The 12694-nt window shown below is 38.6% G+C and overlaps 1 protein-coding gene across 1 annotated transcript in view; it reads right to left on the reverse strand.

The window, feature by feature from the left end:
• Positions 1-816: 816 nt before the first annotated feature.
• rgs9a (regulator of G protein signaling 9a) overlaps positions 817-12694 on the reverse strand; it is a 30291-nt gene continuing 18413 nt past the window's right edge. Inside the window, exons 8-17 of the mRNA XM_049561282.1 lie at positions 12362-12443; positions 10922-10984; positions 8006-8035; positions 7751-7812; positions 7363-7476; positions 6484-6599; positions 5894-5981; positions 3093-3231; positions 2408-2490; positions 817-1343 (exon numbers count right to left, since the gene is read on the reverse strand). Of these exons, the coding sequence (XP_049417239.1) occupies positions 1187-1343; positions 2408-2490; positions 3093-3231; positions 5894-5981; positions 6484-6599; positions 7363-7476; positions 7751-7812; positions 8006-8035; positions 10922-10984; positions 12362-12443 (934 nt within the window). The 3' untranslated portion in view covers positions 817-1186. The remainder of the gene's footprint in view (positions 1344-2407; positions 2491-3092; positions 3232-5893; positions 5982-6483; positions 6600-7362; positions 7477-7750; positions 7813-8005; positions 8036-10921; positions 10985-12361; positions 12444-12694) is intronic.

Below are 12694 nucleotides of genomic sequence, written 5' to 3' on the forward strand. Positions count from 1 at the left end.
ACATACTGTGAAAATATTCCATAAAGAAATTAATCTTAAATCTGATTAAACATCTTTGCAGACAGCAGTATATATAGCCACAATTATTCTATTTTCATATGTACAGCAGCAACACAAGCCAGCGTCTAATGTACACAATAGTGTGTGGTATGGGGTAATATGCATGGAAAAAATATGACTATTACAAGCTCAGCTAAAGAAAAGAAATGCTGTTTAGTTAGCTCTAGAGAAAATTAGACTAGCAATAGGCTTGGTTTTGGATAAAGTGGCTAATGTAACACAATAATAACATTTTGTTGTATATAGCATGAGATAAATTTGATTTCTTGATACAGCTTTTGACATTATTAATGTTATTTGCATAGAAACACAAAATACTTGTGGCAAGTCTCTGGAACTGCTGTATCATTTTCTAAAAAAAAAAAAAAAGCTCATAGTCCCGTTGTTTTTGTTTTGAATCTCTTTGTACTCATTTTGAGTCTTTTTGCAGTTGTTTTGCATTTCTGTGTTTTTATATTGAGTCTCTTCATAGTCATTTGCGTCTCTTGTGGTCATTATGAGTCTCTTTGTAGTCTTTTTGAGTCTCTGTTTTTGTTTTGAGTATCTTTATAGTCATTTGGAATCTGTTTGTTCTCTTTGTAGTCATGTGTGTCTCTTGCAGTCGTTTTGAGTCTCTTTGCAGTTGTTTCACATCCGTGTTTTTTCATTTTCAGTCTCTTTTTACATTTTAAGTATCTTTGTAGTCTTTTTGATCCTCGTTTTGAGTCTCTGATTTTGTTTTGAATCTCTCTGTAGTCATTTTACAGCTCTTTGTGGTTGTTTCTTCCTTTGTGATCGTTTTATGTCTCTTTGTAGTTCTGACTTCTTTTTTGTGGTCGTTCTGCATCCTTTTAGTTGTCATTTGATTGACTTTTTCAACAAGAAATGTAAACAGTCATTTCAAACACTGTGAGGAGAGCCCTGGGCCTGTGTGTTGTAGGCCTGTTTAGTAATCGTTCCATAATGAAAACTGGATTTCTCACATTTGTTAATTAGCTAAAACAGAACAACAGTCATTGGCATAACCCTGAAGAGCAAAGTGAATTCCTCTGTACAGTGTATACACTCTAACAGGGCTGGTTCCTGTGTTCGTACTTTGCGTGTGACATGACATGTGGAACCCCATACACACACATATTATATGTCTTTACTTATTCCTGTCTATTTTGCTCATCATAGCCTTGACATCGACAGGAACAGAGGCAGCAGCTATCTTGGCCTTTTCCTGCTCCTCCTGCTGCCAGAGGATGATGGGATGGATGCCTAGGCCTCGGTTACTGGCATTTTGCTCCAGTTGGGCTGGACTAGGGTGGAAACAGAAACATGATGAACTCAGTATGATGGGAAAGCCTTTATTTGTAGGGAAAGTACTGTCAGTGGCTTTTAATTGGTTTAAAGAAGCAGGTTCAGGCATAGTGACAGTGTAAACATAGAGTATAGTTAACAGTTCTTAAAAGCAAGCCTGGTCCTAGGCAGACATCAAGTTAGGATTTGTTTTAATAGCCATATGTTCACTGAGCAGCCCTAAATGGTTAAAGGATCTGTTACTCCAAACTATAAAACATTTTTTCTAATATCTTGCCAAACCATATTCATTTATTTATCCATGGTAAAAGATGGACATACGCCTCTGAGATTTTTGCCTTTACACCAGCGCAATAGAGGTGAATCAAATTTCAAAAGCTTCAGAAGCTGACAAGTTCAACAGCAACCTTTTTCTTTGTGCACATTATTCTGGATAATGCACAGAGTTCAAATGTACCATTAGTTACTTATCAAGAAAACAACTTTTTAAGGTGATTTAACTGCTCCTTTATTGACAACGGCCATATTAACAACTCACTTCAGGCACCACCGCAACATTCACATTACCCATTACTTTCACAGTAAGAGTCCCCCACTTCTTCTAATATGATAAACTTCATACTGGCAGTTGTGTAGAGCTACTTGGAATCATGCAACTAGTATGCAAACATAAACATATTAACACCTTTAGTTTTTGGCCTGCAAATTCCATTGTATGTTATTTTATTTGGAAGCACTGCCAAGAGCATTTTTAAGCTCAGGCTGCAAGTTTCTTGTTTAGCCTGTAAGCATTTTTCTGACCTTGTAAGTAGATGCTGTAATGCCCATTTAGGTTAGTGTGTTTTTGAATCTGTCATAAAACCTGACAAATACTTCAGTTTATACAGAGTGTTGGCATAAGTAAGTACCCGGCTGCGAGGCAGACATGTCAAGCAGAATCATACGAATATTTTGAAGTCTTATGTACATAAGGAAAACAAACATGGTGAACATGTGGCCAACATGTATTCATGTGCAGTGATTGCTAGATATTAGAAAGTTAAGGTAGGAATTAGTCACCAACCTGAAGTTATGAGCCTCAGGGTTCAGTGCCTTCTTCTGGATGTCTTTGTATACTGGTGACTTGAGGTAACGGAAGAAAGTATCCTGTAACAATGAAAGAACATGAGACTGCAGCTGACCTTAGCTTCAATAAACAAAAGTGCCTTTAATCTGAAAATGTGGACATAATTTGTATCACAAATGATATACAGAAATATTAAATGCTGTAGCCTTGACTTAAAGAAACAATGTCTTATCTGGTAACTTCTGTAGGCCAAGTAGTGTTGGACCATTTTGAGCAGTCTGAGCAGTAACAATCTCCGCACAATCAAGTTTCCTACCCTTACACCGATCCGGCCAATTGTGAGCAGCACCTCTGAATGTCAGCTCATCAACTGCCTCACACAGTTGTCAATCATGCTGTAAAATCCCTGTTTCATAGCATTAAATAACTAATTAAAACCAAACTTATCAGAAAAATGAATACTTGAAACTACCTTAAATACTAGAAACCATCTAGATAGATAGATAGATAGATAGATAGATAGATAGATAGAACAGAGAGCCAGACATCCCAGTAGATCATACCCTTAACTGTCAGATGCTTATTGGTATTAACTACCATAAAAGGTGAATTGTATGCATTATTAGCTTGAGGTCAGAAAACAGAGACCTTTTGCCTCCTTAAAAACAACGCACAGACACACCTTTTTCATGAGCAGGAAGACGTGTGTCTGAGCTGCTTCCAGCACGTAGCGGTGAGGATGCTCAAGCCCTTTCACTGTCAGACCCATTGTCCTGCCATCAATGTTGATCCAGCGGGGGGCACCAGGGGCCAGGAAGGTCCTGAACACACAGACACTCAGGGTCAACCGGCTCGGACACTTTATGTTCTCAGTCGGCTATATGAGGGACAAGGTCCACACTGTTTTCTGCACGTTAGAATATTTCCCATTCTGAATTTGTGTTTTCTCTTGCTTCTTCTATCTGGATTGAACTGGGTGTGGCTCTGTTGGAAAAAGGTAATGGCAGTTGGTGGGTTGTTTGCTGATGTTGGCAGCACATGAATCAGTTTTGATCAGCCCACATCCACACAGCCCTGAGAGCAGAGTGCCTTTTTTCCGCTGTGAAAGTCTTAATAAATGATACCTCAGGAAATCTGATATTTCCCTGACTTCATCTTTTATTGTTTCTTACTTATTCATGAAAATGTCATTTAAAAGGTAATTTCACAGCAGGGTTTGACTGTCCTCTCTGATTGAAAGTTTCAGTCAGTTTCACCCCTGACCACAGGCAGCATCCCTGATGAGTCCTGCTGGGTGTGGCACAGACAGATAAGCAGTTGCACCTGTAACCTCATCCAACAGTGATGTCACAGTGTCCTGGGGTACACTTCTACACTAATGCAGCAAGATGATTAGTTAAAATCATTTGCATTTTTTCATGACTCCCCCATTTGCATTTCATTAAGGCTTAAAGTTGCAAATAATCAAGGGTATATAGTATGGGTGTATCTACAGCTTTTGCTATTTCAGTGTGATTTCAGGTTATGAAAGTTAATTGTAACATTTTGGTCACCTACAAAAGTCTTGCTCAGCATTTGTTTGTACTCAACCCTCAAAGGATAACCAGTTTTTCCAGTTTGTACGTACATTTTGTTTTTTGTGGTTTTAAGCCTATTTTTTGCCGGCAAAAATTAGCCTTAGCATTAGCATTACCACAGTTAACCTGCTTTGTAAATGCACCATGCTAACCAAGCTCGCAGATAGCGCTAGGGTTATCTCGCCTACTTCAGAATCCGAGATGGCAATGGCCAAAATACATATCCTGCAATGTAAAATGCAGTGGAAGTGTGAACCAGAATTAACGCCCCTATGTTGTATGCTTCCACACACCAGTCAAGTTTCTCTCACAATTTACATTCATGTCTGTAAAAACATTGGTGCTTTACACACATTTACCCCCAGCAGCACAGAAGACCTTTACTATCAGCTCAGTTTCAAGGTGGGGACCCAAGATGAATGTCACCAATTACGTATCCTCTTCTGTTCCTGAGATGTGACGTTGAATAATGGCCAAAAAAGTTTTTAGTTTTTTTATGGAGAACATATGATGTCACAGGGAAGCTGACCTTTGACCTTTTGAATATAAAAATGTCATCAATCATTATATTATCCTATTAGACATTTGTATGAAGTTTTGTCATAATTAACATATGAATTCTTGGGTTATGGCCAAAAACATATTTTGTGAGGTCACAGTGACCTTTGACCACAACATTCTGATCAGTTTATTTTTCAGTCCAAGTAGCTGTGCCAAATTTAAAGAAATTCCCTTAAGGTGTTTTTGAGATATCATGTTCACAAGAATGAGACAAATGGAAGGCCACATTAACCTTGAGCTTTGACCACCAAAATCCAATCAGTTCACTGTTGGGTCAAAGTAAATGTTTGTGCCAAATTTAAAGAAATTCCCTCAAGCTGTTTTTGAGATATCAAGTTCATGAGAATGAGGTGAATGCAAGGTTATGGCAACCTTGACCTTTGACGTATGACCATCAAAAACTAATCAGTCCATTTCCAGTCCAGGTGGACATTTGTGCCAAATTTTAAGTAATTCCCTTAGGTTTACTAGAATGGAACGCACAGATGGACAACTCAAAACATGACTATCTGACCTCCGGCCATGACTATCACTGGCACGGGGGCATAGAAATATGGCACAGTACAGTGCTGGATAACTCCCACCACCCACGTGTTTTTAAATTGAATGCTTAATTAGAACTGAGTTAGGGGTAGGCCTGGGTAGGGTAGAGTCATGAGGATAACAAAGACTCTGTTTCTTTATGGCTTACAAACATGCTGTTTGTGTACAGCCCTGCCTCAGTTGTGTACATAGTCTGCTCCTTTTGTACATATCAAACAATTTTTGTTCATACAAAGTACACATGTCCTCTGAGAAAAACCTGAGCAGCAGTGACACTCACTGATCCTTAAAGTTTGATCAAGACCTATCTGACAAATGGTGAATGATGGAGAAAAGGACAAAATGACCTGTTAAAGAGAACAAGAACATAACACAGCAGACTATGACAGAGCACAATCAGCATACTGTATGTACAGTATACAGACAGATATATGTGAATATCTCCAGAGGATTCTCTTCTTAATGTTCATAACAAAAGAATGACACGTGTACATGTACATGTGAGCCAGTAGTTAGTATCTGACAGTGGATATCTCAAACACACATCAACCTCGCTTACAGTGGACTGCTGGTCTAAGTTACCAGCAGGGAGACTTGTGTTTCCAGTCATTTTGAAAAAACAAAAATAGAATAGAAACTTTTCTTTAAAGGTATTGTATTGTATTGGTACCACATTATTATTTAAAAAGTGTTTTTTGTAATCTTTTTTTTCTCTCTCTCTCTCTCTCTCTCACACACACACACACACACACACACACACACACACACACACACACAGAGTCCATTTTTGTCTTTCTCTTACTTGAAAATGGACTCAGCTTTTGATGACATGGAAGATGCAGTTCCCCACTTCAGTTCTTCAGCTGCTTCCCAAAAAGCCAAGTTCTCCCCTGAGACACATACACAATTTACATACAATATATACATTTGGACACAGATTTCTACTTTTTCTATTTTTTTTTACCCAATACCTGCATCAAAGGGTAACTTCTGTATTTTTCAACCTGAAAACTATATTTTTCATCTTTTTGTGTCTAAATGACTAATCAGAACAACAACTTCTAAACTGGTCAACTGCTGAGATATACCACTGCGGCTAGCAGCATCAAAACTGATTGCAATGTAATCCCTGCAGGCAATTGAGCACCATCAATTTACATTCAAAAGTGTGTGTTTTTGCCACTGACAGGCTCAGATTTTTAAGTGTCTGACAACATTATCAGGACCAGGATTACCAATGTACCCACAACAAGGGCAAGGGTTCCAGAGAGAGTGACTGTTATTAGATTAGAGAGTGTTTAGAAATACCAAACATCCCTAAACTCAACCATCCCAGAAATGCTCAGTCAGGTTTAACATGATTCCAGATAAAAGGTGTTTAATGATACATACCGCTGAACTCCTTCTTGAGGAAAACCTTAAAATCGTCTCGGCCTCGTAGGTCGCTCAGCAGCTCGAACAAGCTGAAGGACCAGCGCTCGACTCGCATCTTCGTGGGAACCTCGACTCTGGACACAAACACAGGCTGAGTCATTCACTGGAAGTCTTACTACTCAGACATGACTGTGACGACTCAAGTTTGCCAGTTTTTTTTTGTGTGTGTGAGTGTCTTTGAGGGAGAGAGCCTTTGGAGGGAGTGAAAGGATGGAAACACCAAAGAGAGTCTCATGCTGGTAGCCTAAAATAAATGGTGTGACAATTTGTACTCAGTGTTAGCAAAATTGTCATCTTACACATCCCATGTGGAACAAGCTGCAAGATATAGAGTATAATTAATATATCGCCCACCCCTATCTGGACAGTTAACAAAAACACCTGGTTTTAGGGTAAGTAAGATACCAGGCTGCATGAATAAGCATTGCAATAATCCTCAAATTCTAGAAACAGCCCTGTTCAGTCCTGTTCAGTCCTCTGGTTGCAAAGTTTCCATGTTGATAAAATTTCAACAAGACAGTTTACAGATTCGCATGGTTAAAATCTCTGGCCATGATGACAAGCTGGCGTAATGTTTGTGTGAAATTATTTAAAGTTTGCTGCTGGCCCCTTGGAGAGCAAATAGCTCTATAGTCACCATGTTACAAGGTAAAACAATACATTGCAAGGTAACAAAATCAGGTTTCCATCCAAATCTAAAATAGAGTTCACAATCTAAATTCATGGTAGAGGTCTGAAGGGCTTGACAATCACAGAGTGCTGTTTATTTAAGAGTGATAATCTTTATATATCTTTAAGATGAAGACAGACAGAAAGAGAAAATGCGGCAGTCCTCACCGTCTCATGTTGAGAGTCCAGTATGTATCATTGTCCGTTTGCCAGGGGTTGCTGGGTAGACAGGGAGCCAGGAACGGGTCGTGGTTTTTGTAGGTTGTGATGTACTTGGCCAGTCTGCAGAGACAGAACTATTATGACAACAGTAGAATTCACAGATCCTCCATGTTAGCGTTTTCTAACTGGTATAGCCATTGTTTATATGGTCACTAAATGCTGATAATCTAAAACTCCTGTTCTTGTATCTAAAATATATATTTCATTATATATAATCATCATGTAATGAGGAGATATGGATTTCATAGTTATTAGAAAGTTGCAAGAAAACCCTTCAAATTATTTTTCAGTCATAGAACGATTCCCAAATATATAAGAAATCAGAGGAACTTACGCTCCGAGGGACACACTAGATTTGACCTTTGACCTCATGATAGCTTGTTGATAGAAGATGTTCTAGAATAAAAGAGAAACACAAATAAAATTGTAATTGTGTCAAAGTTTTATAAATCAGAGAATATCAAACTATCCACTGTTAAATCTGGAGACAGGTGCCCATTTGGGATTTTGCGGGTGCTGTGATAAAATCAGATACTACATCACTGTGTGTATTTTTAAACATCATTACTTATCAAAAATTGTGACTTACCATGCGTCTGTACATGTCAAAGGTGATTTTCTACAAAACAAGAAAAAAAAATGTTTACACGGGAATAGACTGTTTGGCTCATACTCCTGTGAAAAGCACAATGTATATAGGTAGCTATAATAGAGGACTGAGCACAGAGGAACATCCTGAGGCATCACACCTAAAGAAAGCTACTCAGAAAACTACTGCTGTTAAAGCACAAATGGAAGGATGGGAAAAAAAACAGTCCCTCCAGGGTAAATGATTCTTGATCTTGTTTTTTTTTGTGATTATTGCAGCATAAAATTAATACCTTTGCAGGAGCTTTTCAGAAAAATGGACTATGAGTAAGATCCTGCCTACAGACCTGTGTAATAAGGAAAGAGTGAACTAGATTACCGCCACACTGACCCTGACCTTTTACCTTTGACCACAAAATTCTTATAAATTCATCCTTGGGTCTAAATGGATTTTACGCCCACTTTGAAAAAAAAATTCCCTCAAGGTGTTCCTCAGACATCATGTCCATGAGAATGAGACAGATCAGGTTATGGTGATCTTGACCATGGACCACCAAATTCTTATCAGTTCATCCTTGAGTCCAAATGGAAGTTTGTGCCAAATTTGAGGAAATTCCCTCAAGGCCTTTTTGAGATATTGTGCTCACGAAAATGAGATGAATACAAAGTCACAGTGACCTTGACCTTGGACCACCAAATTCTTATCAGTTCATTCTTGAGCCTAAATGGATTCTCTGAAGGTGTTGAGCTATCGTGTTCACAAGAATGAGACGCATCAGGTTACAGTCTTGACATTTGACTTCTGACCACCAAAATCTAATTAGTTTATCCTTAAATCCAAGTGGACATTGTGCCAAATTTGAGGAAAATCTCTCAAGGCATTCCAGCTATTGCCGGTGTGGAGACATGAAGATGTCTAAACTTGGCTAGTTGAAATTGTAGGTTTCATTGGATTGACCTGGTTTTGTTTCGTCTTATAGACCTATTTTATGCTGCAAAGTAAAAATTGTAAGCATTTTTCCCATATGACAAATTTGTTATGGAATTATTGCAGGAATTAGACAAAATTGCAAACCTCGACAATTATGCTGTGTCTAGTTGATTATACATTAATCATTACAATCCCAACATCACAACTTCCTGGAGAGACTGACTAAAGACTACATGGAATACAAGTTTAAGAGAGTAATTTACACATAAAAATGAGAACTTGGGTAAAACACTCAATACTATCTTATTTTCTTAAGGCTTTACTTTCTTATCTTTATAACTGTAAGGAGATCTGTGGAAAGAGAAACAGACAGGACAAGGAAATGTCATGAATAAAGGTTCTCTTCACATAAGAACTACATAGGTGATGCACTTACTAATACAATTCAAAACACCATCATTGTGTTAGATTCTCCAAATTACAGTTTGAGCATAATTCACAGTTAATTTTTTGCATATTACAGACAATATAATATTGGTTAACAAAGATATTGTTGAATTCAAGATAGGAGCATCAACAGTAAACTTGCCCACATTTTTTCTTTACAAGCTTAAATGTATCTGAAGCTGAAATGAGATCCACAAATAATCTGAAAAAAAAAAGCAAGACACAACGCTAGTCTAGAATATCAAACAAACACAATTCAATATCATGTAAAGAATTAAAGGAGTATTTGTTGTTATGACATCCCTAATGAAAACCATCGGTGACTACACCAATCTATTTATCACTTCAGGGCCCCATGGGCCACTGGGCCTGTACCTGGTTGGCCTATTCAGTGATCTATTCATGTTCAAGGGGGTAGCACAAACAAAGTAGCAATCTTCCTTGCTACCTTTAAGGACAAAGAGAGGTCTCTTCACATCTTGAACCTTCTGACAAAATGCTTCCATTGGTTGTTTATCTGCTCATTCTAGGTATGGGGTTTTTTTTTGTTTTTTGTTTTGTTTTTTTTAAAAATCTTTTCTTTAATTTCTACACTATATGTGTTCCGGTGTATTCTACAGTGTATTCTGGAACAGTAAAAGTGAAGTCATTTAATGGAAATAATTTGTCCCCTTCAAGTTAACATGAAGGGAATTGTCCTCTTGTAGAACACGTTTCAACCTAAGCTTTCTTGGATTTGATAAGAACCTTAAATCAACTTAGCGCTCCTGAGATAGCGCAAGCAGCAGGTTTGCCAAACTTCTTCCAAGGAAAGTAATAGAAGCTTCTCAGACTGCTTGGGACAGTGTTTCTCACATTTTACCGTGAATTATAATGTTAGTGTTACCTCAAACAGTAACACAAGAATCTCGTTGACAATTTCATTATACTAGAATCTTATGGCCATCACGGTCAAATATTTCATGTTTGCTTCAGACACATTTTTCCATCAGTTTGGCACTAACTGCTGCAGCATCAATAAGCTTTTGTTATGGAGCAGGTGTTAATGACAGTAGTGCTATCAGAGCATTGTCAAAGTGTTCTGTCACTGCCATGACAACCAAAAAAACACACTTATCAGATTTGCATTCATGTATCAAATAAATAAATTTACACGGGTGTACAAAGCTCCAATTTCACCCACTGTCAATAACACAGTGCAGAATATGAGAAATCTGCAAAAATGACTTGCTTTGTTACTTGTGTTGGGTATGATTAAAAAGTGGATGGATCTGTTTAAAAGGACAGGAAATATAGGAAATGAAAGAGAAATGAAGGGTGGAGGAGAGGAGAAGAAAGGAGTGATAGATTAAGAGAGAGTCACTAAGTGGATGTGTCTGTAGAGATCAGTCCAGCAGTATTACTCTCCAGGTTAAGCTCCTATAAGTTTCTTAGAAGACCAGCTGACCTCAATCTCTCCACTCTATGTGTGTGTGTGTTTGTGTGTGTGTGTGTGTGTGTGAGTGTGTGTGCATGTTTTTGTGTTTACTGACCTGTTACCTCATCTGCATTGGGATCAATGAGACGCTCTGGACCACAGTCCAAAGCACTGTGAGTACGACGCTGTAAACACCCAAGACAGACTCATGAATAATGTACGGTCAAAATAATATATCTGCATTTTTCTGCTGCTAATGTAGATATAGATATAGTAATATGCATTTATATGGTTCATATATATTGCTCCCATTTTTCGCAGATTTAAATTAAAGATTTCAAATTTTTAGTGCTCTTAGTAGATATATTTCACTTGAAGTCACAAATTTGTTGAAATCTGTGTTACTGAGCATTTCTCCTTTTCCTGTTGCAGCAATATGATACGGTGACACGTGGCTTCAGTTCATAACGCAGCCAGATAGCACCTGCTGTGGTGGTATGATACACTGCTAGATGGCATCAAGTTGAAATGCTGCCAACATAGAATAAGGATAAAAATAATAATAAATAAGGAGCTGGGAAGTTCCTTTAGGGCAGGCGGGAGGGTTGGTGGATGGGTCCATCAAACCTTAGACTTTCAAAGCAAAACCATGATGTTTTTTTTCTAAACCTAATCCCATGCTTTTTTTTGACATTCTATTGGTGTTGGTAGTGGAGTCTGGATGTCAACAGCAGACTCAAGAAGATACCTAGTGCACAATATGTAGGCAAGTAAGGCAACTGACAAAGCAGTGATATGTGATGACTTGGGGTGAGAATGTGTTGGTGTGGCATCTCAAGATGCTGGTTAAACAGCATCACTACTACACAGGTGTGTGTCTTAGGATGGTCACAATAAAAAGACACTCTAAAATGTGCAGTTTGATCACACAGCACGATGCCACAGATGTCCCAAGTTTTGAGGGAATGTGCCATTGGCATGCTGACTACAGGAATGTCAACCACAGCTGTTGCCCGTAAATTGAATGTTTTTTTGTTTGTGACAAAAAGCCATCCCCAATGTCATTTCTGTGAATTTGGCAGTACATTTGACAGTTTGTGCAGAAGTCCCCTGGTTGGATGTACTTGGAGGTCAGTTGGATGTACTGCCAAATTCAGGGAAACACAAAATATGTCTTATGTTAGTGAAATGGACATTCAGTTCACGGACAACAGCTGTGGTGGACATTCCTGTAGTCAGCATGCCAGTGGCCCGTTCCCTCCTAACTTCTGTGGCATTGTGTTGTGTGATCAAACTCCACATTTTAGAGTGACCATCCCAAGGCACACCTGCGTAGTAATGATGCTGTTAAACCAGCATCTTGATATGTCACACCTGTCTGGTGGATGGATTATCTTGGAAAGGAAGAAGGGCTTACGAACACGGACTTTTACTAATTTGTGATGAAAATTTGAGCAAAAGATATCTATTGAGTGTATAAAAAAGTCTTAGATCGTTAACTTTTACCTGTGAAAAATGGGCAAAAACAAAAGTGTTGCATTTAAATTTTTGTGTACACTGACCGGTGGCCTGTTCACTATCCAGTAAGCCCTCTCCTGGCAATCAAACACCACACGATCCGGCTTCTTTCTCTCCTTACCAGCCCTGAAACACACACACACACACACACACACACACACACACACACACACACACACACACACACAAATATCAGGAAGGTGTGGGTGTCACAGATTGGTGAGTTGAGCTGATTATACTTGTCTCTGAGTACAACATCTTACTTCTCAAGCCACAGTTTGGGGGTCACAGCCCTGAGTGCTCCGATTACCAGTGGCACCACTGTTGCCATCACTCCCCACATCTCTTCTGGCTCCTCTTTATATATTTGGCACTGG

The sequence above is a fragment of the Epinephelus fuscoguttatus genome, linkage group LG19, assembly GCF_011397635.1.
Source record: "Epinephelus fuscoguttatus linkage group LG19, E.fuscoguttatus.final_Chr_v1".
NCBI lineage: Eukaryota > Metazoa > Chordata > Actinopteri > Perciformes > Serranidae > Epinephelus > Epinephelus fuscoguttatus.